The sequence below is a fragment of the Brassica rapa genome, chromosome A01, assembly GCF_000309985.2.
Source record: "Brassica rapa cultivar Chiifu-401-42 chromosome A01, CAAS_Brap_v3.01, whole genome shotgun sequence".
Lineage (NCBI taxonomy): Eukaryota > Viridiplantae > Streptophyta > Magnoliopsida > Brassicales > Brassicaceae > Brassica > Brassica rapa.
The window spans coordinates 16,435,019-16,462,450 of record NC_024795.2 but is presented as its reverse complement, the minus strand read 5'-3'; the positions used below and the strand labels follow the sequence as shown (position 1 = coordinate 16,462,450).

Genomic DNA, 27,432 nt, shown 5'->3' with positions numbered 1-27,432 from the left:
TGACAACTCGTGCCTTTTGGGTCATTCCCAACCGTTCGTCCTAACCATCCAGTCTTGGTGCGATCGGATCGTCCGACTAACCGACCCGTGTCTAGGCTAGCGGTTTGGTTATGTTCGGCCAAAGCCTAGGGACGTGTCCCTTGGACTCAACCAACACAACCTTTCGTGTTTAACCAGAGAGAAGAGAAGAGTAACGAATTGAAACAGATAAGGAGAGCCGGATGGGACTTAGGAACCGAGCAGAGACGCGGTGCGGTCGCATGGACCGTCCGTTCGGTCTGATGGAGCCACGGCGCATCACATACCTTGTGAACCACGTCAGGATTCTCCATGCTCTTCTCCTTGTCTTGATCTTCCATTCTTGACCGGAGTTAGTTCTCAAACGATCAGAGTCGCCGGAACACAACACCACCAAAATCGGCCTTTCTCTTGGTCGGAACTCTCTCTTTCTCTCTTTCTTTCTCTCTACGTTTTTCTCTGAGTATTTTACTCTGGAATTGGATAATGAAATCGACCAGAGAGCACCCATATTTATAGAAAAAAAGGGGGTAAGTCTTGCCCCACGAACAGGCACGACTTGCTAGCAAATGGGCACCATCGGCCAAGGGTTGTCCCCTTTCGGCCACTTGCATCCCTTCGCCCTTTGTGATTGGGTTTGGGGTCGGTCACAAGCCCAACCCACGCCCCAAGCCTCCTGGACTTAGCCCACGGCCTTGTCCAAAGACCCAACAGCCCATGGCCTCATGGCCGGACCTCACAGCCCGCCACTGACCCGGACCCGGACCATCGGCCTAAAGCCCGGACAGTCCGTCTAGCTGAGATGAGCTGACTCTCAGCTGCCTCAGCTGAGTGAGCTAGTAGTCCAGCTAGTGAAGCTGACTTAGTAGGGACTGAGCTGGAGTGAACTGAACCTAGCTTCATTAAGCTGGCCGAGCTACTCGTCCACTTCGTCCAGTTACCGTCTTACTCGTCCTAGCTGTCTCTTAGCTTGTATAAGGTTAAGTCTAAGTTTCTTTATGTCCTTAACCTTCTTTCTCGACCATGGAACACTTGCCTTGATGTCCTAAGACTGGCTTGCACGTTTCCTCGAACCATGGCCGTCCCAACAACCCTATTCAGGATTGGGGGCGTGACAGAACCTTTCCACTCATGCCTTCTTTCAGACATCTTTCAATATCAGGTTCTTTTGGAACCTTTCTGCTTTGCTTAACAAATTTCTTTTTCTTTCGGAGATTTTTATCTTTAGAACCCGCTAGTCTCCCCCTCTTTAACTGAACCCTAGGTTCATTCATTTTGTTACCATCAGTTTGTTCTTTAGGAACATCAACTCTGGATGGAACATTTTCTGCGGGTATATCATGTCGTATTTGTGAACACACTTAGTAATTGGTTTGCCAAATTATGCAAATGCATAATTTCCTGAATTTCCAGCCCTCTTTGATTCGTAGGGGACCAAAGTGTAACAACAACTGTGTACACCATGTAATCTCTTTAGGAATTTCTCAAATTCCTCCCCCTAACGCTGGAAATTCATCTTCTGGCAAATCGTGCCGTAAATATATCACCAGTTACTGGTTCAAGATATCTTATATACAGCTTGTTCTAACTCTTCTAGAGTTTGTTTTATACATTCCCGAGAGCATTTTTAACTCTCCAGGGACTTTAAAATATCAAAATGCAACTCAATATATTGCATCTATTTTAAATTTTCTCCAGTGACCTTGGAACAAGCCGCTTTTCATACCTCAAGGTCATCTTTCATTTCATTCTCTGGAGAACAATACCTTGGACTTTTGGTCCAAAAATCTCTCGTTTTTCTAACGAGCTTTATATCGAATTGATGGCCAATCAATTCACTCTACCCTCATACATAGAGGTAGATTCATAATCTTTATTTTTTATAGCGCTTTTTCATTTATTTATTGTCGACAATCTATTTTCTCTTTGGTTCCATCGTTTTATCCGTACTGATATGGTTAATCGAGATCTCTTTATCATCATCGATGATTTACCCAGGTACCTGACTGTTACATTAACCATATCAATAGTCTCATTATGAGATTCATCCTCTATTTATACTTTTGCTCCTTTTCGAGTATTCTTTGGAACCAAAGTGGTCTATCACGTCTCTAGCGTGCCATAGACTCATATATCGTCCGTTTAGGACACTATTTTTTTATTGGAACATTTTCAGCTGGAATATGAGATATCATTATTTCATCAAAATGTATGGCAGGCATTTTGTAAATGGATTATTCTACTTTTCATTGTAATCCATTTCACATATCTCATTCCATCAGCTTATCATATTCTTCTAGCAAACTTGCGAGCATATTTCTAAGTATCCATATACTTTATCCTTCTGGATTGTATATGTCTTTGTTACATGCACAACTGCATGTTTACACCTGATCATGGGGATCATCTTATTTGAATTTACTTTATCAAGTTCTTTTTAAAGTGCGAACATAATTTTTCCATGTTCCACTCACTAGGATTCTTTAATTCTCCCCCTCGAGATGATGAAACTCCATGTCTAAAATCTCGTACTGAATCCCACTCTAGAACCAATTACATATTCAGTTTTCCCATTTGGGATGAATTATGTTTCAAATCCTTTAGAGTGAGATCTTAATTTGGGGTCTGTTTAAAGAAATCACATATTGTGAACTTGTTTGATGATTCATCACCATGATGGGTTCCTTTATTTTCTTGACATGCTATATGTGAAAAACTTCTGGTTTTTCAACATTTCACAATAATGTCGATAACATTATTGGAGATGGCTATATATCAGTAAACCTCAGGTTTACCACTCATTTATAATTTTACCATCTTTTTCTTATGCATGTCTTTTCATCATAAGCTCCTCTAGAGCCAATAGTAATTTTTAAATTACTAGATACTATACTTATTTATTTTGAGAGAAAAAAAATATTTGTTACCTTTAGTAGTCATGTGCGAGATCCAATATCTGCCAAGTATTTCTATCCTGAATCTCAAAATATTCTCCAGAAAAATAATCCTCATTTCACATCGATATTTTATTTTCATTTTCTGGACCAACCAGAAAATCTGAATCATCAAGATGAGTATTCAAGCTATGAAAGATGGTTCGGGCTCATAAGAGACGAAGTTTAATATACTTCCTTTCTCCTTTTCTTTTTGATTCTCAATATAGATAGGCTAAATATTTGGCGTACGATAACTACGTACCCAATTTTTTTTCTGGCCGTATCTATAGCAAACCTTTTCTGTTTGCCTTTTGTTGCCCGACCACTTTCATTTCGTGGAAGTTCTCATTATTCTCATAGGGACGGAATCTTCTTCCTCGTCTTCTTCCACGTCCACGATAGGGGATTTCAACCGCATCTACACCCTCGTCCTTTTCTAGTAGGACCGACTTGATGGTTTAGTATCATGATTTCATTTTTTTTTCTTTTCAGTTTTCAAGGAGGATTTACATCAACTCCAACTATTTATTGAATCCTTTCTTTCAAGGATTTAATTATTCAAAGATCTTCTACATCTTTTCTCATGATACACCTCATCTTATAAACCATCATTAAAGTGGTGTAAATTATCATGGCTTTATCTTTTTCTCATCCAATATAGATTATATCGATGATTTTTCAAAGCTCATTTTCTCTCAGGTGCATCTTTGCACCCGCTGCCCAAGCCTTATAATTATTTCTCGTAATATCAAGGGCATTTATTTTGAGCTTTGTCAAAATTCACTTGATAACATTATTCATAGAATAATGTTATAATAAAGACGAGAATTTAAATGCATAAATTAAAAGCATAAAATAAATGCATAAATTAAATTGAAGAAATTTAAATTGCAGAAATTTAAATAGCATAAATAAAATCGGGAGGCTCAGCCTACCACATGATCCGAGGAGTCATATACTACCATATTGATCATTTTCCAAAGTCTGAGGAGACATGGTCTACCATTTTAACTTTTATTTATTTCAAGGTCCGAGGAGTCATAGACTACCATATTGATCATTTTTCAATAATTTATTAATTGACAGAATTATTAATTTATAAAAAATTCTTTTTATATATATATATATATAGTATTGATGTATATTTTGATGTATGTAATATATAGTCGGTTTCATTATTATCTGGTATATTAGATTACATTGAAGAGCGTCTTGCAAAAATGAATCAAAACTAAAAGTCAAACACAAAACTAACTCATAACTTTTTGAAAATTTTCATTTGCCCTGTTCACCGTAAAAGTTTGGATTATTCATGAAAATACCTTTACTTTTTTTGTACTTTTCTTTTGAAAATGAACATTTTACTCTATTATCTTCATCTTCCTCAAGTATTTACAATATTGTCATTAACATGAATACATCAACCACCATAAACAACCAATTTAAAGCTCTTAATTCACTTAAAAATCGTTTTTCACTCCTCATATATCATTTATTATGCGCTAAAACAACATCTCTTTCACTTTCTCTCTATATTCATCCAAAAAATCAAAGATTTTGATTCTAAACTTTTTAAAGTTCATAAAGTCGTTCAAGCGCAAGATTCTTGATCATTAACAAGTGGGTCACTTTCGTGTTGCACTTCTCTGTGCTTGGAGAAGCTAAGCACTCACTGGTTGAATGTATGAAATTAAATTTTTTTTTTTCAGATTTGTTCACCAGAAGACTTCCGTATAAGTCTTCTTATCGTAGAATACTTATACGGAAGTCTTCTGGCCAATGCAAAAGTTAGTTTTGCAATTGACTTATGTATGTTTCTTAGAGACGACTTTCCTGGAAGTCTTCCAATTTTTCTTTGTTAACAAAAAAATCTCGAAAATCTCGAAAAAAATCTCAAAAATAAGTCTGGTCAATGCAGACGACTTTATGTTGGTAAGTCTTCTCGGACAAGCAAGTTAGTTTTGCAATTGACCGAATTGTGTCAAAATTTGGACTATCTTTAGAAGATTTACATGGAAGTCTTCCAACATAAGAGTTCCGCGGAGTGGAAGTCTTCTCACTCTCGGTGAAAGTCGTATCGGGTTACTTTTACAACTGAAAAATACAATTAAAATATTTAATTGTAGTTAGAAAAATTCCACGTAAGTCTTCCGAGATAATGGTCAAACCTATGGTTATACAGAAGACTTCCGTGTAAGTCTTCTAGTTAAAATTAAATATTTAAGTTTTATTTTTTAATTGTAAAAGTAACCTAAGACGACTTACATAGAAGTCTTCGAACTGTGAGAAGACTTACACCGAGAGATCGAAAGACTTCCTGGAAGTTTTCTGACGGGAAGACTTCCATGTAAGTCTTCTAGAAAAAATCAAATTTCTAATACAATTCGGTCAATTGCAAAGCTAACTTGTTTATCCTATAAGACTTATAGGAAAGTCTTCGCTGGTATTTTTGAGATTTTTTCAAAAACAAAACTAAGCCCATATTTACAAAGGAATACTTCCAAAGAAGTCTGCTGTAGAGTAGACTTTCGTGGAAGTCTTCCTTAGTAAATTTTCAAATGAAAAATTGACTTAAAGGGAAGACTTCCTAGAAGTCTTGTGGAAAACTTTCGTTGAGGTCTTCTACGTCAATGTTTAATAAACTTTCATTTTCTCTAAAACTATAAATACTATTTAACATGTTCTTGTCAATTCATGTATATTAGTCGATATTGGGACTACTGAATGAAATTCATAGCTTAATTGGTTTTAATTATGAGGTTACCAACATCCATGTTTATTAATCTTTCTAGCTAGCTCTAGAAGACTATCCAGGCTATATGGTTCAATGTGTCTTCTTAGATCATAAGATATACTTTTTTTTTGTCATTAACTAAGCAGCTCATACTGACTCTGCAAACCAAACTGGTAGCTCTGCATCCATGTGAACGACGAAAGACAGTTGTTTTCTTGCACTGCATGCTAGACTATCTGCCTGTAAATTCTCCGTCTGGAATACATGAATGATCTCTGAACTGAGGAAACTTGTCTTCAAAATCTTAATGTCTTCCAAATAACTTTCAAACGCCGGCCATTTTTCTGGTTGGAAACCATCTTTACTAATTGAGAACAATCTGTAGCAAACGTGACCTAAAACTGACGTAAATTTCGCATACACTCCATTGCCCATATCAGCGCTTCCATCTCCGAGTGTAGAGGTGAGAGACTTTCCCAAATGTTTCTTGGCCCCATTAATTCCTTAAAACCCCCAAAAGTACTATACCAACCTTGCCCTGAATAAGTCTCCTTATCTTTCCACGAACCATCTATGAAACACCAGCGTCCTGTGATTATTGGAAGGTGCATAACCTCCACTTGTTGTGATGTCTGCTGCAGCCCACAATGTTGATTATGTTTCCGCCAGATTGAGCATGTCTCTAGGATCAATGTCCAAATTACTAAAAACTTTGTTATTCCTTCCTTTTCAAATGTACCATAATATCCACGCAAAGTGATGATCTTGCATTTTCGGGAGGACTCTCCAAAAAAGATGATCCATATTTGTGAACAGAGAACTAGTGGAGAAAATAGTTGGTTAGATGATATCTTTTTGGTAACGCCCAAACTTGACGCGCAGGAGGACATTCAAAAAACACATGATATATTGATTCCTTTTCAGCTCCGCATCTAGCACAACATATGTCTCCTTGTATTCCTCTCGCTTTCAAATTTGTCTTCACAACTATGCACCCTGATACCATTTGCCATAAGAAGTGTTTTAGCTTTACAAGATATACTTTTTAACTTTCATGAAATTTAAAATTTTAATTTTTACTTAAAATTTGAGTTTTCCGCTTAAATTTTCCGCATATATTTTAATTTCTCGCTTTAAATTTCTCTTGAAATTTAAGTCTTCCAAGAACTCTAGAAGACTTCCCAGAAGGCTTCTAGTGAAACTATTATATTTCTGAACTTATTTAATGTTTGATATATGAATTTGACTAAGTTTTTTTGAGAATTTGTCTCCCGTTGTTGCAGTAAATTTGTTATTGGAACATGAATTTCTGTGTAATTTGATGATTTTAATAGTTGAGATGATTTTACAAGTTAACTAGATTTAACAAATTTTATCAAATACTTTTACATAAATTTTCATTACTTGTGTATAAAATTCTATTGATTTTTATTAATTTTTAAAGTAAGAAATTTATGGTGGTAGAAGAAAAAAGAAAGAAAATTATTTCAATTAAGGCAATTCTTAAACAACTTTTAAAAAACATTTTGTCACAAAAAAGATCTCAAGAAATAAAATGACCAAGAAAATTTAATTTCTACTTCTTAATTTATAGATATATAAATAATTAAAAATAAAAAAAATATTTTTATATAATTTCGAAATATATGTTTTAAATTTGAATTTTTGTAAAAAAAAAAATTTGAACTATTATTTTTGAAATTTTTTTTAAAAAATTCGAAAATGCTTTTTAAAACTATTTTTACAATTTTTTATTTTAAATTTTTAATAGTTGGAACATGAATTTCTGTGTAATTTGATGATTTTAATAGTTGAGATGATTTTACAAGTTAACTAGATTTAACAAATTTTATCAAATACTTTTACATAGATTTTCATTACTTGTGTATAGAATTCTATTGATTGTTATTAATTTTTAAAGTAAGAAATTAATGGTGGTAGAAAAAAAAGGAAAGAAAATCATTTCAATTAAGGCAATTCTTAAACAACTTTTAAAAAAAAAATTTGTCACAAAAAAAGATCTCAAGAAATAAAATGACCAAGAAAATTTAATTTCTACTTCTTACTTTATAGATATATAAATAATTAAAAATAAAAAATATTTTTTATATAATTTCGAAATATATGCTTTACATGTTTTTTGTTCAAATTATGGTTGGTTTGAAACGTTTTGGTTTAAATCAAGTTAAATTACTGGTATATGAATAACTCGGAATAAGGGTAATTAAAAAAAATCTGTGGCCAAATCATAAATAAATATGTGGTTTAAGTTTAAACAAATCTATACTATACGATATATGGTATAGTCTAGACAAAGAAGCCAGATCCTCAATACATGCGTTCAGACAAGTTGCATTAGCCTAATGTTATGACATGGATTGAGGCGATATAAACACACAGAAGAGAAGGCAAACACACGAATAATTAACCGAAACGGTAGACCATTAAACCCTAAACCCAAACTGTATACCCTAAACCCAAATTCTTAACCCAAACCGTAAACCATAACGGAGCTACCTAAACCCTAACCCAAAACTCTAAACCATAAACCCAAACCCTAAACACAAATTCTTAACCCAAACCATAGACCCAAACAGAGCTACCTAAACCCTAAACCCCCTAAACCCAAATTCTAAACCCTAAACCCAAACCGTAAACCCTTAACCCAAACCCTAAACCCAAATTGTAAAACCAAACCATCGCCCATAACGGAGCTATCTAAACCCTAAGCTTGAAGGTCTAAACCATAAACTCAAACCGTAGACCCTAAACCCAAACCCTAACCCAAAACCCTCCTAAACCCAAACTCTAAACCCTAAGCCCAGACCGTAAACCCTTAACCCAAACCCTAAACCCAAATTGTAAAACCAAACCATCGCCCATAACGGAACTACCTAAACCCTAACTTTCAAGGTCTAAAATATACTATATTTCATTTAGAATAGTATGGCAATTGATGATAGTTACTATATTGATGAATGGGAAAGGAGGAAGATGGAGAGGGTGAGGAGCAGGAGGGGAGGAGGAGGAAGGAGGAAAGATAGTAGTATGGAGGAAAGGAAGGAGGAAGGAAGAGAGAGAGACAGAGAGAGACCGGGGAAGGGAGGGGAGGAGAGAAAGAGTAGGAGGGAGTGTAAGAGTGAAAGCGATATAGGAGGAAACTATACTATTTTGATGAATAGATTAGTATACTATAATGTAATGTTTATTCAAATATTGTATGAAAGCTATATAAACTGTGAATACAAACATGTATGTGAATCTCCATTAACTTAGAGCATTCATTCAACACAATAGCAAAATAAAACATATTAACAAAGAGCATTGTTTTTCTTCTCCAATGCTACCCACCATCTAATTCTGAGATGGTTATTAGTGGCGGTGGTGCTGAAAAATAAGACAATGAAGCTGATGGAGAAGTGAAAGAGAAGAATTAGAAGGCGAAGGAGATACACTTTGCCGAAGAGAAAGAGAAGAATTAGCATACTATACTGTAATTATAAAATAGAATATAATATGTTACACAACATTACTGTTCATCTTCCCCAGTTCAATTTATCCTCTACTTCTTCATCACTATCTCCAATCCAACGAACCAAACATCTTGCATATATAATCACCCACAATACAACCGCCACAACCAATCACCACAAGAACCCTAAATAGCTTCTCGAACACCCTCACCCTCGCAAAGTAAAACCGTAGAAACTAGTGGGCCCACCCCTATCTTACGCGCAGCTTCTGGTTTTTTGGTCATTATACATAAATATGAGCTCTATATTGTAGCCTAACTTCCCCTATGGTTAGAATTTTAGTTTCTATTTTCCCTATAGTTATACACTCTAATTCCCCTTAATTAAACCAAACCCAACTTAGTAAAAACTATGCTTGCTTCAGTTAAAGTGAGGTACGTGTGTTTTTTGTTGAGCTTGATGTATGCATGTTCTTATGGTTATTAAGAAGTCTCTATTTAAATTTGTAGGTGATGTGTTGTTCTTACCTTCTTCCTTAGTAGACAAGAGAACAACAAGGATTGATCCAAAGAAGTGTTCAAAGCTTCAGCCTGTATGAATTTAGATGTTTTCTTAATAAGGATTGAATGCACGTGATAGATATAATACTTTTTCTCAACTTGTATTAGTTATCTTTTGTGATATTTACAATCTAATCTTGTTATTTTCTTCTATGTCTAATTACGTGGATGTGACTACAAAATAAGACTACAATTTCACTAAAGAAATAAGTGCAGAGAATTAAACAGTTTTCCTGAACTCCAACCGTTTTTGTATCATTAGCCTTCTTCTTTTTTGAACTCTCAACATCAGTCTCGCGAATAGATGTAGGACACTTCTTCCTTGTAGTAGTTGGAGGTTCTTCATTGACATCCCAAAATCGACGATCTACACAATTGTGACTGATATCATGAACCAAGTTTGTTACATCATCATCATCAACGTCATCATCCCATCCATAAAGTCCCACACCTTCTTCTACCATTTGAAAATTGTGGCTCATACTCGTCTGCTGGCTAGGAGCTTTGCCTTTTTTGTAGAGTAGTCGTGGATGGTTGCGCTTACTGCTAGAAGAATCCATAACCTGAAATGGAAAAAAACGTTAGCATGTATATACAACAATGATAAATAAAAAAAGAAACCACTTATATCTCAGTCAACCAGATTAGTAAAGAAGCAGAGAAATCAAAGAACCAAATAACTTCCCAGAAATTAATTAAAGATGTTAGATACTTTGGAGTTTTGACAATGAAGATGACAGAGGTTGGTGAAGCAGCGGTGGTCCTCGTCGCCGGAGAGTTTCACTGGCGGAGAAAACAAGGCAGCAAAGTGACGCTGGTCGGATGAAAGGTTTCAAGGCTCGCCGGGGAAATCTAATCTCTTCTCACCGGTGAAATCGATGCTAATTGGGGGAAGAAGGTTTAACCTCTGGTGAAATTGAATCTGACTGTCTACGCCGGAACCCTAGATTTTCTTTCTGGAGAACTTTTTGATTTTCTACTTGGTTGTTCTTCGACAAATAATAATACGATGCAATAGGGATTAATTGTTTTTATTTTCTGTTTTTAAAATTTATTAATGAAATATATTAGAAATGGTAATATTGTAATAAAGAAAAATAATGAAGGTTATTTGGTCTTTAGCCACCTATACTAACATGTGTTGATGATGTAGAGTTAGATTAGTAATTAACAAAAAAAGTAGAGTTTTTTTTTTTCCTTCTGAATTTGATTGATTGATAAAACTGAGAACATACAAGCATGATAACCAAAAGCCGGCGGAAACACATTACTATCCCCGGAAACATAGCCCACAACCGGGATTCTCAAACCCAAACAAAAGGCAACACATGCAACAACTACGGCAAACACAAGATGAGACTGCACTCTTATAACCAAAACCGAAGACAAACCTTGAAGAGGCTAATAGAAATAAGTCGTCCAGTCATAGAAACAGCCGGAACTCTTGCCAAGAACCAACCAAGCACAAGAGAGAGTAAGCGGAGTAGTGGCCAACACAACAACACCGGACCAAACATACCTGAACAATCCGTTCACGGTACCAAACTAGAGCCAAAACGCCTTGCAAGAAACTCCAAATATAGAAGAGACAAACACCCGAAACTAAAGCCCCCTCCTCAACCGAACCTTCATCGGAAAGCCTACACCCTCAACTTCATTATATTGCTTCACCGAAGCCACCGAAGAACGAGAGAATCATGAGAACATTCAGAAACCACACTTATTATAAGGCCGCGAGAAGGACTCCTTCATGCCTGAGAGATGGAAAGGTGAGTAGAACCCTGCAACTTCTGAAGAATAAAAGGCATGCTCTGCTCATCACACACAACCGCCACCATCACACCACCACTTATACCGTTGATGAAACCAGACAGAACACAAACACTACAAACCAACAAGGATGCCTCGGATTCAACCTCTATGTCAAATAACAAACATCAGATGGGATAAAGGATGAAGCACGAACCCATCTGAAGCACACAGACAAGGTTAACCCAAAACAACATCATCTGAGATGGATTGAAACCAGAGCGACAAGTCAAGATCTAGAGATCTAAAACGAAATCAAAACCCTAGTAATCCAGATTTGCTGAGAGACAAAAAGGATTTGCTGAGAAACTATTTATAAAATCTTATTTTATAAATTATTTAAAAACTTTAAAACTTAAATGGCAATTTCCTTTTTTAAATTAATTATATATTGTATTAATATAATTTTTAATTATTGTTTAATGTGTCTAATAATTTTACTTATAAACTTAAATAATTTTTTAATGTGTCCAAAATTTTATTTATCAAAATTAGTAACTATTTTTTTACAGTTAAATATAAATATCTAATTTATTTTAAAGATATGATACAAAAATAAATGATTACATTATTGTTTAAACGACATCATATGTAAAAAAACAGGTATGAGAGTTATATATTTATAAAAATATTATTAATTTAATTATTTATTTATTAAAATGTAGAACTTCTTTTTTGGCAACTTAAAATTTAGAACTTCAAAAATAAAATCGATTTTATATTAAAAGCCCACAAAATTTTCTTTTTGGTATTTTTTTACTAAATGGGTTAAAAAAATTTTAGAACTGTTTCCCCTAAATTCTAGGAAATCTATTTATTAAAAAGATTGATTGGAAAATCAAATGATTTTTATTAAAACTAAAATTATGTGGGCATGTGGGCTTGTTTTTTCTAGTTATAAAATAAAAATTACTAGGTAATTGCCCGCACCTTGTGCGGCTTATATATATATCCAATATTAAATCTAACATATATTTTTGTATTTTTTTTCATAAGGGTGATAATTAATTTAAAGTATTTTTATGTGTTATTTTTAATTTTAAACATTTTTAATTTAGACTTTTTTCACTATCTTATGTTATATTTTTATGGGCTTTTTATCATCAAGAAATAGAGAGAAATTAATCAATACGAAAAACTATTTTTTTAGAGCAAAAAAATAGTAACTATGTCCCTTTAGACTAATCTATATTTTGTGTCATATTTTCCTATAATACCCTTTAATATTTATGAAAATAATTTTAATAAATAGTTTTACAAACAAAAAAAATTTGGAAAAATAGTAACATTTGTTAAAATACCTATATGAACTTAATGGTATATTTTCCAGTTATAAAAAATTTATAATTATAAATTTCAGATTATGTTCTAAAAAAAGTAGAAATGACATTCTACGAAGTAGAAAACGAAATCTACTTTTTTCATTGAATCTACAATGTTTAGAATACGTGATCTACGTAAATAGGAGTATTCTACAAATATGTAGAATACACATTCCGCGCTTAACCTACCATTCTAAAATTCTTAGAAATCAAAATCTACACATTAATCTAATTCTAAAACATGTAGAAACCGACTTCTACAGATTTACTATAAATCTAAAACATGTAGAAATCAAATTCTAAACATTACTATAATTCTAAAAAACTGTAGAAATTGATTTCTACATATTAGTTGTATTCTACGGATAAGAAATCAGTTCCTAAAAATATGGAAACAAAATATTTGAGAATATTCACTTTTATATATTTTTTAAAAATCGTTTTTTTTTTAAAAAAAAAAACGAAAAAGAACAAAAAAAAAACGACAAAAAAAACCTTGGCAACCTTCTTCGCCGTCTTCTATATTCCATTGATTGTTCACAAAATTTTCACAAAGTTTTCACATTATTTCTACCATGATTCATGTCTATGCTTCATGTGGTGTTTGGGAATTGGTTATATCTTCAGGTTGGAGTTTTAATGTTGATAAAAAGAAAGGGGGAAGGTTACTTGCTTTGGAATTGAAGTCTTCTCTGGAAGAGTTACAGAAAATTGTTATAGAGGATTTTGGTTTTGAAGAAACAGATGCTGATTTGGAGTTGAGTTACCTTCCTATTGGATTGATCAATTCATCAAATTGTCCACCAGTGATCATTGGAAACTCAAGGCAAGTTCAAAATTTTCTAGGGTTTTGTAAGAAGCATCAGTCAACTCAATTGTGTGTCAGCTATAAAGCAAAGCAAGGAAATCCAAATAAGATCGACATTGATCTTAATAAGATGCCAACTGATGCAAGTACTAGTGAAGAGAACAAGCGAAATCCTTGTGACATTGGGACCGCTTCAAATATTGTTAAGGGGGCTAAGCATAACGAGAAGAAGAAAGGGAAGATGAAGCAAAGTGAAGTTGATGGAGATGATTATGATGCTGACAAGCATAACGAGAAGAAGAAAGGAAAAATGAAGCAAGACGAGGTTGAAGGAGATGATGATGATGCTGAGAAGATCAATTCTGAAAAAGAAAACAGAGAAAAATTGGCAAAGAGTCAGGTGGTCGAATTGGTTAAGACGGGAGATCTTTTCCTCAACAAAACAGTTTTGAAAGCGAGGTTTGAGTTATGTGCAATGAAGCATAACTTTCACTACACAGTTACCAACTCCAATAAATCAGTTTGGTGTATTAGATGCGCTGATAAGGTGTGCTTTTGGGGTGCTCGAGCTGAGTGTTTGAAGGGCTCCACATATTTTATTATTAAGAAGTATGTCGGTGTACATTCCTGCGCACCTTCAAACAAAACCAGTGCCGGAAGGACAGCTTCAGCGAAAACGATAGGCAATCTGATAATGCATAAATATGAAGGTATCAAGGAAGGGCCTAAAGCGAAAGATATTGTTCAGATTATGCGCAATGATTATGGATGTGAGATCTCTGATTCTTTAGCATGGGATTCCCGTGAATATGCAGTCAACGCTGTTAGAGGTATTCCAGAGGAAAGTTATGGGAAAATACCAAAATATTTGCACATGCTGCGAGAGGCCAATCCGGGTACACATTCCTCTTACAAGACTGACGTCGATGGTAGATTTCGATATCTGTTTATAGCGTTTGGTCAATCGATCAGAGGCTTTAACACAGTCATGAGGCGTGTCATTGTTGTCGATGGAACATTCTTGAAGAGTAAATTCAAAGGGGTGCTACTGGTTGCAACTGCTATAGATGGAAATTCAAATTTATATCCTATTGCATTTGGGATAGTAGACTCTGAGAATGAGCAGTCTTGGGAATGGTTTATGAGAGAATTAAAAGTTGTTGTTGCTGATGATAATGGTTTGGCTTTTATTTCGGATAGACAAGTGTCAATAGCGAAGGCACTGGAGAAAGTGTATCCGCTAGCGAGACATGGTATCTGTATTCATCATTTGTTGAATAATGTGATATCATATTTCAAGGGGAAGGGATTAGCTGGGTTGATTTCTAAGGCTTCAAAGGCTTATAGAGTGGTTGATTTCAAGAAGACGTTTGCTCATGTTTGCAATATCAGTCCAGCAATTGGAACGTATCTTATGGAAGCAGATGTCAAAAAGTGGGCTAGATGTCAATTTCATGGATACAGGTATGACATTAGGACAAACAATCCTGCAGAGTCGATAAATTCTGCGTTGCGTTCGCCGAGAGAGTTTCCCGTAATTCCTTTGTTGGACAGTATTAGAGAAATGCTGACACGTTGGTTTTTTAAGCGTAAGAAGTTGATTTCAAAGCACACCCACCGTTTGACCATAGATGTGGAGGAAAAGATTGATAGGAGAATTGGAAAGGGGAAAACTTTCGGAGTTTACCCTGTAACCGATAGCCAGCTGCTTGTTAAAGGCGATACAATTGACTGCTTTGTTGATTTGGACAAACGGACTTGTTCTTGTGGGAAGTACGACCTTTCGAAAATCCCTTGTAGACACGCAATAAAAGCTGGTTTCTTTGTTGGTAGAGAACCATATACATTGACTGATTTTTTGTATACCACGGGAGCTTGGAGAGAAGCTTATCAAGAAAGCATAAATCCCATTTCAGTTCCTGAAGATGGTTGGTCTGTCCCACAAGTTGTGGAAAATTCTGAAGTGCTACCGCCTGAGACAAGAAGATCTCTTGGAAGAAATAGAAAACGCAGATATGAAACTGTTGAAGACAAAATCCGATCATCACAAGGATCACAGGGGGGTCAGTCTCGTAAGTGCAGTAGATGTGGTCTTGGTGGTCATAATAGAGCAACTTGCAAGATGCCAATATAGTGGATTTGTTTGCTGTGTTCTTCACAATTTAGTGAAATTTTCCAAACTTCTTTTGCTTGATTTCTAGTAACTTTGTTTCTGTTTGTGACAACTTTGTTTCAGTTTTTCAGATTATATTTGCTTGAATATTAGTAACTTTGTTTCAGTTTGGGAGAACTTTGTTTAATCTTCATGCCGTATTAACTTGGTTAGAAGATCTGATTCAATCAATCCCTTAAACAAACTGTGATGTCCACTAAGTGTGGATCGATCGATCTGTATATTGAACGGTCGATCCATCGGTCGATCCTGATCAATATGCAAAACAAACAAAAACACGGACAATCTTTTGATCGACCTGGTATAGTTCTCTCGATCGCCAAAGCTCGATCTCGTCCCGACCGATCGATCGAAAATATGGACCGATCGATCGGCAATATGGATCGATCGGTTGCCCGTTTGGAACGATCGATCCCATACTCTGATACATCTTATTTGAACCGAATTTAACTCAGCAAAATAGAGAGAATATGATAAAAAACCTCCATTTATCTTCTCCTACATGACTATACTTAATAGAATGATAACTTACCATAGGTTATATAATTAATAAAAGTTATAATCCAAACTGGACTAATAAAACATGCAAACAATCGAGATCCGAATTCGAAATGCGCAGAAAATTTAAAAAACCGGTGGAATACAATGGAAAGATATAACTGATACTGATCATTGGTGGTCGTCAGGACTGCAGCTCCTACTCTGTCCTGGTGCTCGTCTGCTCCTATGGAGGCGTGAACCTCGCTCTTCATCGGTTGCTTCATCAGATGGTTCATTTTCTGCGTCGTCTCTAGTCATATCAGCTGCCTCTGAAGTCTTTGGAGCGCGGCAGCAGGAAGGAGTAGGTGGACATCTAATCTTTGCGAGTGCACCCCACACAGTCTGCATCATCGTCGAGAGCTTGATTAATGTATCGGCAGTCCATGCGAACTGCTGCTGCTGTGTACCATCTAATGGTGGTGCTCCAGAATCAAACTGACCAGTATATGGTGGTAACAAATACTCCATAGAAGGGTTTGGAGTATGATCGACTGAGATATCCGGGATGGTGTCATCCTCACATTGTGTCTGCGCAGGACCAGAAGAAGAAGAACCACGACGACGTTTTGAAGCTGGTGGAGGAGGCGTGTAAAGAACTTCAGCAGGAGGCTGAACTCCATGTTCTCCACAGACGTCAGAGATGTGATAGCGGGTTGTGGAAGCTTGCAGTGAAGGATTGTCCCATCAGGCATGGTAAAACGGTAAATTTTACCAGAATGAAGGATCTTGGTGTTTAGGAAGAACTGGGCATCAAATCTGTCAACCGTATCCACACAAGGAGTATCCGAAAGATCAATATCATGGTGCATGAAGATCCGAGTAAGTAGACTGCCAATAGACTCATCCAAAGGCTTCCTGTCAAGAGGACGAAGACCCCTAAACTTCCTTTCAAACAACATCTGAGCAAACAATGCTCCCATGTTTACCGAAAGCTCTGCTGGAGGTTCATCTGCAACACCATACGTCGGCCTGAGAGCTAATGGCAGCCCGTAGTGAATAAGCTGCGCTTCATCTTCAGTAACTGATCCTGCTTCTGATTTTCCTAGTAGAAGATGACCCAGATATTTTGCTACCACTCGCAAGACCGGGTTTCTGAGCATTGCAAGTTTAGCTTCCCGAGATACATAAGAACTGTCTGCAATCTGGCTCCACAACAAGTAAGCACAAGGGAACTTGGGCAAAGAGCATGCCTCATGTCGGGTCTCAAATCCGAATAGTATACACAGCTCGTGTATAGACATCTCATAAAGCAGTCCTCTACATAGGAATGTAAGTTTACCTTCGCTAGCAACTTTGTTTACCTCGGACTTGTAGTGCAACTCAACTGAAGAGAGAAACTGTATAACCAAGTCTGGATATAATGGTTGTGGATTGTAGCCAAGAGTCCCAAGTCCCATGTTTTTCCACATCTTTTTGACATCCCGCACAATTCCCAACTCCTTTGTAGTGTAATCGCAGATGAACTTTGTTGGTTTAAATCTCATCCGCTGCAAACCATTGTAGAGAATGCAGTGGTAATCACTCCAACCAGCATAGTAATCGCGGTGTGCGTAGGATGCAAGTTCTCTCAGCTCCTTCTTACTTGAGATTTGTCGGTTATGAATTGTAGGGAGTTTAGAGAATGGAGTCAATGGGTCACGAGGCCAAGGGGCTGCTTCCCGAGGCTCATCACTTTCGGGCTGCGCTGAGGTCGAAGCAGCTGTTTCCTTGGTCTTTTTCGGTATTCCTTTTTTCACCATTTTCTGCACACAAACCTTAACAAATGAGTTCTCAAATGTAAAACTGAGTAAATTGACATGGACAATGATTCAACACCTATGCAACTCAACAACTAACATTACAGCATCAGTAATCTCACTCTATTAATTCCAAATTTTTGGAATTTTTTTATAAAATAAGTAACCCTAAATTCTTAAATCAAACTTAAAACTACGAATTAAGGCAAGAGCTATATGGAAAATCGTCACTAATCATCACCCTAACACACGATTTAAGCCAAAACGACTTAATAACACTAAAATTTTACTTTTTGCTATTTAAATTTCGAACTATAAAAGTGGAGATAGAGTTTCATACCTTCACAGATCGACCGAAAGAGTGGTAGATTCGGAATTATCTCACGAAATCGTGTGGGTTAGGCTCAAGAATCGTCCAAATCGGAGTTAAATCGAGAGAGATAGGATTTATGAAGGGGGTTTTGATTCCATTCTCTCAAGAAAAATTGGGGAAGAAGATAAAAGTGAGGTTTTGATCTCACAATCACGATTTTATGAGTAAAATCGTGTTATTCCGGTTCAATTTAAGTGGGTATTAAACCGGATTTAACCGATGAAAACCATAAAATAGACTTATCAGGGTGCGGGATCGATCGATCCGAAATACAGATCGATCGATCTGAAAGCGATCGAGCTTTGCCGAACGAGCGTACTGGAACAGGTCGATCAAAAGATGCTGCGCGTTTTTTGTTTGTTCTGCATAATGCTCAGGGTGCGGGATCGATCGATCCGAAAGACAGATCGATCGATCTGAAGGCGATCGAGCTTTGCCGAACGAGCGTAATGGAACAGGTCGATCAAAAATTGCTGCGCGTTTTTTGTTTGTTCTGCTCTATATAGATCGAGCTTTCTGGATCGACCAGCATCTGTAGATCGATCGATCTACTTAGATTTACCGGGTTCGCAATTGATTTTTGACTTTAGTGAACTTTATGGTTGCTCAATTGATAATGTTGTCTTTCATTTTGTAAGATCAAGTACTGTATATAGAAAAAAACCATTAAAACACAAACTCCTAAAATCATTATAAAATAAGTTTAAAAAAGCATAACCAACAATAAATCATAAATCATCAATCTCAACATACTCGGCAGGCTTACTACCTTAATAGGTTCATACTTTGACATTCTCTCAATCAGTTCTAGATCATTAGCTGCTTCCCATAGATCCCACATAATCTTTATCCGAGCTCCCCAGATGTTCTCATCATTCACCATAAATATGTCCAACCCAAGCACGTGACATTCGATGTGTTTTATAGTGTACACACCACAATGACATTGAAGTCGGTTAAGACCACTCATAGGTACATAGGAAACATTGTACGGAGTGATGTGGAGATGCTTTTGTATTGTCAATGACTGCACGGCCTTCACAATCCGAGGAATAAGCTGCGCGAAAGCTTCCACTTCCTTGATTTTTTTTTTACCCCCGCAGTCAAACACCTGGATATTCCTAGTCACAAAACTGATGCATAAAGCAATCCAATGGTTGCAATTGACCCAGACAGGAACGTACATCCGATCCACATCGACATTCCACAACATCTGTGTTCTTCCATGGGAAGGCAGTTCACCTTTACCGTATTGCAGTAGTAATGGATCCATAGTGTATTTCTTAATACCCTTACAGAAATTCTGGTAATCCTTAGCAATGAGGTCGCTGAAGACGCATGTCATGAAAGCAACACGATCTACGTTCCATCGTTTCAATGTTGTTCTTTCCCGGAAAACATACATTATAGCATCAATTTCCTACAAAAACGAAGACAAATCTGTAATGTATACAGTAATATAATAGGTAACATTTTATAGAAATAACCAGTCGAATGCTTACGTAGTTTTTAAGCCAACTGCTGGCAGACATAATACGTCCGGCTAGATCACCGTCTAACATAGAAGGACCAATCTGTATAGCTCTGTAAACAAAATACAATGGTAGAGATGTCAATTATTAAGAAAATCAACCGAATGATATATACAAAGGAATAACATACGTTCGTGTATCTTGCCAGTCCTGCATCTTCTTAAAATCTGTAGGATGCACAAACACCAAGCAGCGATCAGGGAAATTTTCGCCGTCTAGCTCTATATCTCGGTCATCTAATCGGACCGCTGGCTTCTTCAATGATTTTTGAAGTTCCAATGAATCTGTTGGCTTCTTCAATGATTTTGGAAGTTCCAACCAATCCAATGAATCTTCGACTTTAGCTTGAGAAGGATTCAAACCTTTCACAAATGTGTCTAATGGAAGGTTCTTCATGCAACTTTCCAAAAACTCTTGTGTACCCATACGAAGATCACTAGCTGATGATTGAGTAACTTTTGCACGAGGTAAATTGACACACGAATCAGCAGTCTTTAACTCTTGGTTTTTTACAGCCTGTTGACAAACACGTACAATTACAAATTACACATACAAATTTCATGTTCAAAATAGAGAATAGACATAAACGCCAAGTTCGAAATCCATAATAAACATACAAACTTCCAAATACATATTACATTAAATATAGTGATTACATAAACGACAAGTTTCAAATACATATTACCGCCTCATTCCAAGTTCTAACAACCTAGCTTCAAAGACCTACATTCCATCGCCTAGTTCCAAGCTTTCAACAACTTTTAACTCTTTCTCTTAGTAGTTACTTTTTTCTTTGATGGAGCAGTGCCTTTTTTGCTGGTGCTAGGACCACTGTTGATTTTGGTCAAGCTAGGACCGCTTGCTTGATCACTCTTTCCCACCAATTCAGTCACCACTAAACTTGTCCTGAGCTGTGTAACCTCAGCCTCAATTTTCCCCAATCTGTCGGTTACAACGGTCTCAAATTGCTCAGTTCTCTCTGAAGCTGTCCTGAGTTGTGTAACCTCAGTCTCAATCTTACCCAACCTGTCCGAGAACTGCTGACAGAATTTCTCCCCAAAAGCAGTAAAAGAAGCTTGTACCAGATCCTCCAAGAAATTTTTCATATCTGTGTCAATATTTCCTTTTGATGAAGCAGCTAGGTGGCACAAAACATTCTTTTTCCTTGACTCTGCTCCTCGGTCTGCATGCTTTCTCTTGTTTCTTCCCGAAACATCAGCTGTGCCATCAACATTCCCTGCAACATGACTATTTTCACCTCTCTCAGTATCAGCTGTTTGATCCTCTCCTTTCTCTTCGCCAGATTCCTCAAATTCAGAGTTCGTAGCTTCTTTTACTCCCCAAACATGATTGTTCCAATCATGTTTACTATTGATCATATCTAAAATACGATCTACTCTTTCATCTTTCTTCTCATCCTTCTGTACAAAATCAGTTGCCAAAAGGACCACTCCATCTATGTGGGATTCCATGAATGAATGCAAAATCCCCTACAAAAATCAAATCATTAGTAAAGTGAACAAGACAATAAATATTTTAATTTGAAAAAAAATTTGCATACGTTTTCTGGGAATAAGTTCTCAACGCCAATGATATCTTCATAAGAACATTTTGCACATCCTCTCCAATTACCACACAGTGGACCTGTAAAATTTTTACTGACTTTTGTGCCACAAATCTCTCCTAAAGCAGGAACAGCTTCCATTATCCAAATTTGGAAACCAAACAAGAATCCTTCCATCAGATACCCCTCTTTCTGCTCTAATTTATGCCTTGTTTTATCAATTTGCTTCAGAAGGAAATCAAACGAATACAGACCCCATGGGTAATTCCGAAGCTTCTCCAAATCCATCGCCAACTTCATGTACAGATGCGGGATATTCACCTTCTCATCCTTTCCCATCACCACACCCATAATAACGCAAAGATATATCAGTCTCACCCTATCAACCCAAGTCCAGGTATTGCTCTCTTCCAAATGCTTCTTTTTTATGATCTGCAAATTTATTTTTCCATTTGTCTTTATCTGCTTGCTCCAAAAACCATTATCGTCTTTCCATGTCACTAGCCCACTGTTATTCTCTCGCTTCACTTTCAGACCAGTGACAGCATGATACTCTTGCAATCCAAAACGCAGAGGTCTCCTAGCGAAAGTGAACCACTTCTCATGTCTCTTGCTTGTCATCAACTCCTTACACAAGAAAGAGTGTACCAACCTCGCCGAAAACTTCAGATCATTCTTCTGGATAACCATAATCTGTGAAAAAATGGGATCTTTCATAACTTCATCGAATTCTGGTTCCATTTTTCTTTTAGCAACTCGAGAAGTTTTAGTCGGCAGCTGTTATTAATCTTCTTAACCTGAGGTTCCAATCCCTCACCGTATAAACGATTAGGCAACTCCAACTCCATACCTGAAATTTGAAAACAACACAACATATATCTATTAATAACAAAAACCTAAAATTCCTAAATCTATCCCAAAAATATGATTTAAACCATGATTGTGTACAAAATCTTCTCTAATCATCACCTTAACACATGATTGAAGTCTAAATATCTTAACTAACTCAAAAAATTTACCTTTTACCTTTCTATTTTCAAACTCTAAAAATAAGTGGAGATAGAGTTTCATACCTTTGCAGAACGAACTAAAGAGTGATAGATTCGTAAAAAGCTCACGAAATCGTATGAGTTAGGCCAAATAATCGTCCAAATCAGAGAATTGAGTGAGTTAGGGTTAATGAACTTTGGGTGAGAATTTGATTTTCTCTCCCTTTGTTCGTGAATGGGAAATTAAGGGTTTTGTCCCAGAGAAATCGAGCTTAAAAAGTTGAAATCATGCTTGGTCGGTTCAAATCAAGTGGGAATCAACCCGGATATAATCATACAAAACCAAAAAAATCGATTTGGGATTCTTTCCTGGGCACGGGATCGATCGATCTATCCTTAGTGGATCGGTCGATCTGTAAGGAATCGACCTTCGCCGATCGAGTGAAATGGACCAGGTCGATCAGTATATATTTCGCGTTTTTTTTGTTCTGAATAATTATCGGGATCGATCGATCCACTGTAACTTGTAAATCTGGATCGATCGATCCCGCTTGTCGAACTCATTATTTATCTTTTTTAAAAAATTACAATTTTAAGGGCATTACTGCCATTTTCAAAAAAATTAGTCTAATAGGACATAAAGTAGTACAGATTAGTGTAAAGGGACATAGTTACCTTTTTTTTTGCTCTAAAAAAACAGATTTCCCTAGATTCTTTATATTTCTTGTTTCTCTTATCTTTCTTATTCTTTCTCCTTTAGCCTTTTTGTCTAAGGGAAATTGGGCTGGATAGCTACAAAACAAAAGATAATTAAATATCTAGCCAAAAAAAAGTACCTCCATTATTTGTGTAATATATACTATAATACCCTTAGCAACCGGTTAATGAAAGATAAAAATATCTCTTCTTCTTCTTCTTCATCTTCGATTAACAACTACCATCAATCTGCTTTCATCTCCACCACCTTGTCCTTCAACGCCGTTGCAATACGATCATCACTAATTCTCCACTGTGTTTTGTGTTTATCGTCTCTTTAAAGATTTTTTTTTCTATAATCAGTATCCCTTTTTCATAATTATTCTCACCTCATTCATATTCACATTCATCACTGAACCACCATCACCATAGCCATAAAATCTACAGATCACGACGGCGTTACGGTCGAGGCGCCCTCATTTGAATCCTAAGTTTTTGGTTATACTATGCTATTTTGACAATATGTACTATGTCATTTCGTTTGTTACTATTTTATTTAATATGCTTCATATTATGTAGTACATGCATGTTTTGATATTTTGGTTAGGGTTTATATTTTCTTTTGGGGTTTGGTGATTGGTGTTTTGGGTTTAGTTTATGTAAGGTTTAGATTGACGTTGGGATAAGCATTACCTCATTTTTGCAATCATAAACATTTCAAAATTTGAAAAATATATAATATGCTATTTCGTTTGTTACTATTCTATATGATAATGTTTCCTATTATGTACTATGTGCATATTTTGATATTTTGGTTAGAGTTTATATTTCCTTTTAGGGTTTAGTGATTAGTGTTTTGGGTTTAGTTTATGAAAGGTTTGGGTTGACGTTAATATGTACTATGCGATTTCGTTTTTTACTATTCTATTTTAATAATGCTTCATATTATGTACTGTGTGTATATTTTGATATTAGGGTTAGGGTTTATATTTTCTTTTAGAGTTTAGTGATTAATGTTTTGGATTTAGTTTATGGAAGTTTGGGTTGATACGGAATAAGCATTACTTCCACTATTATTAATTTCATTAATATGAACTATACCATATGCAGAATGTTCTATTCTATTTACTCTGTTTATCTTCTTCTGTAACATTAGATCTTTCTTCGATCATTGCAGTCATATTAATCTTTCTTCGATCATTGCAGTCATATTAATCTTTCTTCTGTAACATTAGATCTTTCTTCTGTAACATTATGTTCTATTCTATTTACTCTGTTTATCTTCTTCTTGTACATGGTAAACACGTATCACTAAGTATTAAAAATACAAAACAGTATAAGATAATAAAAATATAAAATGAGTATAAAATTAAAAGCTGAATAAAACTTACTTTATGTCACGAATTGTTAATTCTAACTTAGTCGATGATTTCCCTTTTGCCATTAGATCTTCTAAAGTTCTAACATTCACAACTTCACCAATAACTTCTAAACACACAAAATATTAGAAAAAAAGAACCGGTTAAAAAGAGAATATAAATAAGGACACATCAATAAAAACACTATATGATATAGAAAACTAACCGATTAAGACTTCTTTTTCATATTTGTGTTCCAATATTTCCTTAAAATATTTGAAGTAATTATTTGGTAACTTTTTTGGAAAATCATCGCAAGAAGTAGTTTTGGTTGTTCTATAGAAGTTAATCTTAAAAAGAAGAGGATTCAATTTATATTCTGTGGTATGGTCACCAATGGTGAAATTACTCAGAATAAAAGAACCCCCTTTCGATAACTTAGATAGAAAAGTTTCAAGAGAACGTTCATCAATATAGAAGCATGAATTTTCGTCCCTAAAACAAATAACAAAAATAAATCACTAACACTAAACAGTATAATTAATACTAATCAATAATGAACAAAAATAGAATATTTACAAAGGTATACCAACACCAATTCAATTTAATTTTTCCATGTATTCCAAAGTTTTAACACTTTAACTTTAATCTTGTAACAATCTTTAGCCGGATCAATGTCTTCAATAAGAACAAAAGAAGCAGATTTTCTTTTCAAAAAGACATCATTGTTTGCAAGTTATTAATGTTGCTGAGAAGTTTTAAGATTTGTGTGTAGCTTTTGATTTTATATATGTAAACGAAAGAAACTTGAATGATATAAATATAGCTATTGAGTCGGTAAAATAATAGAGCCGATATAATTAATATTGTCCTTAACCTAACGTTTATATGGTTTTCATTGTCGGTATAATGAACATCATTCAATGATTCAGTGAATCTAAGCTTTTGGTCAAACATGTATCTTATCGCAGGTTTATTTTAATTTAAAATAAACAACTAAAATTATTTTAAAATATAACAGATAAGTTTAAAAATATAACAGATAAGTAAAATTACTAACTAAAAACAATTAAACATAATAAATAAGTAAAAACTACTAATTAAAATTATTGAAAATATTGATAAATAAGCAAAAAAATCTAAAACTATGGAAAAATTGACACATAAGCTAAATCACTTCTCAAATAATAATATAGATATGATAATATTCACTTCTGATGAAACAAACATTTCTAAGACAAAATTATGTCTCATAGCTACCGAGTGATCCTTAGCTCGTGAGTTCGAGCCTCTCTCACCCCAATATTATTTCTTTTCTACAAAAAGATGTTTCAGACTTGAAGAATAATAAACTTGTCCATAACTCAATTTTATCGAATATTTATCTAGTATATAATAATAAACTAGTGTATTTTATTATAAATTGATAGATTTAAAGTATATTTAATAAAATAATGTGTAAAAATTTTATTCAAATTTTTATCTTTTTAGTAGCAATTAATAACTTTTATTTACCTAAGTCACAATTTTTAAGTTTAACCGAATTCATTTTTGGTTTTACCAGCAATGTGGTTTTTATTATTTGCGAAGTAAATTTTTGGAATCGAGCTCTCACGTTAAAAGTTACAGTGGTTAATATCGTTTATACCTTTAATGAATAAAATATATAAATAAATTAAAAAATTAAAACGAAATTTTAATTGATTTGATTAGATAATTGATTAATATCTATACTATTATTTGCGAAGTAAATTTTTAGAATCGAGCTCTCACGTTAAAAGTTACAGTGGTTAATATCGTTATACCCTTAATGAATAAAATGTATAAATAAATTAAAAAATTAAAACGAAATTTTAATTGATTTGATTAGATAATTGATTAATATTACTAATAGTAAGAATTATTCAAAATCTGAAAATATAATTTAAAAAAGATATAATTTTTGTATATATTGTATTGTTATCTGAAAAAGTCTTTTAGTAAAAAATTAAAAATATAAAGTATAACTAAATATTAATCAAATAAAATTCTTAATTATATAATTAAAAATAGAATATTGAATTATCCAAAATCTAAAAATATAATTAAAAAAAAGATAATTTATATATATATATATTGCACTTTTATCTGAAAAAATATTTTAGTAAAACGTTAAAAACATAAACTATATGATTAAATATTAATCAAATAAAATTTCTTAATTATATTATTAAAAAAATAATATTGAGTTATTTTAAAATTTATTTTAGTAATGAATATAATGTACAAAGAACTTTTCAAAATTTATGAAAATGTTTAAGCCCGCATCTTGGGCAAACACCTAGTTAGTTTGTTATACAACTATAAAAGAACTTAGATTAATTCATATTATGTTATTTTTTTCGTTGTTGTTTATTAACTAAATTAAATATTATCTGAAACAACATGTTATTGGGTTAAAATTTGATTTGAATACGAAATTTTTGGCGTATTCGAAACGTAGCAATTCCTATACACAACCAGTATCTTAACTTCTGGAATTTAGCTATCTTTACCCATAAGAAAAAAAAAAGAATTCTGATAAGTGTTAACTATGATTGGATATGTCTATACAGAATATAGAACCAAAAATATTGTCTGTTTATACATAATTTCTTTTCTGATAACTATGATCAGGCGATGTATTCCAAATGCACATTTATATGCATAAGTAATAATAGGAAAATATTCTTACACATGCTGCCTATGACTCTAACTTAGGAATATACTTTCATTTCTAGGAAAATCAACAGTGTCCCTGTGAATGTTCTGTTTAATCAAATGGCGAACACA

The 27,432-nt window shown here is 34.7% G+C and overlaps 2 protein-coding genes across 4 annotated transcripts; one reads left to right on the top strand and one right to left on the bottom strand.

The window, feature by feature from the left end:
• The first annotated feature begins 13,427 nt into the window (after positions 1 to 13,427).
• LOC103872958 lies at positions 13,428 to 15,794 on the top strand. Its single transcript, XM_009151392.2, has one exon. It carries the CDS (start codon positions 13,428 to 13,430, stop codon positions 15,792 to 15,794), a length of 2,367 nt encoding a protein of 788 aa, XP_009149640.2.
• A 1,197-nt stretch (positions 15,795 to 16,991) lies between these two features.
• Positions 16,992 to 26,380, bottom strand: LOC117133321. 3 transcript variants are annotated; one of them, XR_004457123.1, is made up of 4 exons: positions 21,576 to 26,380; positions 20,145 to 21,504; positions 19,985 to 20,066; positions 16,992 to 19,902 (listed from the first exon to the last, which is right to left on the bottom strand). XR_004457123.1 is itself a non-coding variant. In XM_033289303.1 (3 exons), exons 2-3 carry the CDS (start codon positions 22,317 to 22,319, stop codon positions 20,776 to 20,778), a joined length of 1,473 nt encoding a protein of 490 aa, XP_033145194.1. In that variant the 5' UTR covers positions 22,320 to 24,751; positions 24,848 to 26,380; the 3' UTR covers positions 16,992 to 20,775. The 3 variants fall into 3 exon arrangements, 1 of the variants encoding a protein (XP_033145194.1); XR_004457124.1 differs by having other exon boundaries at positions 16,992 to 20,298; positions 20,377 to 21,504; XM_033289303.1 differs by having other exon boundaries at positions 16,992 to 21,504; positions 21,576 to 24,751; positions 24,848 to 26,380.
• Between the last annotated feature and the right edge of the window lie 1,052 nt (positions 26,381 to 27,432).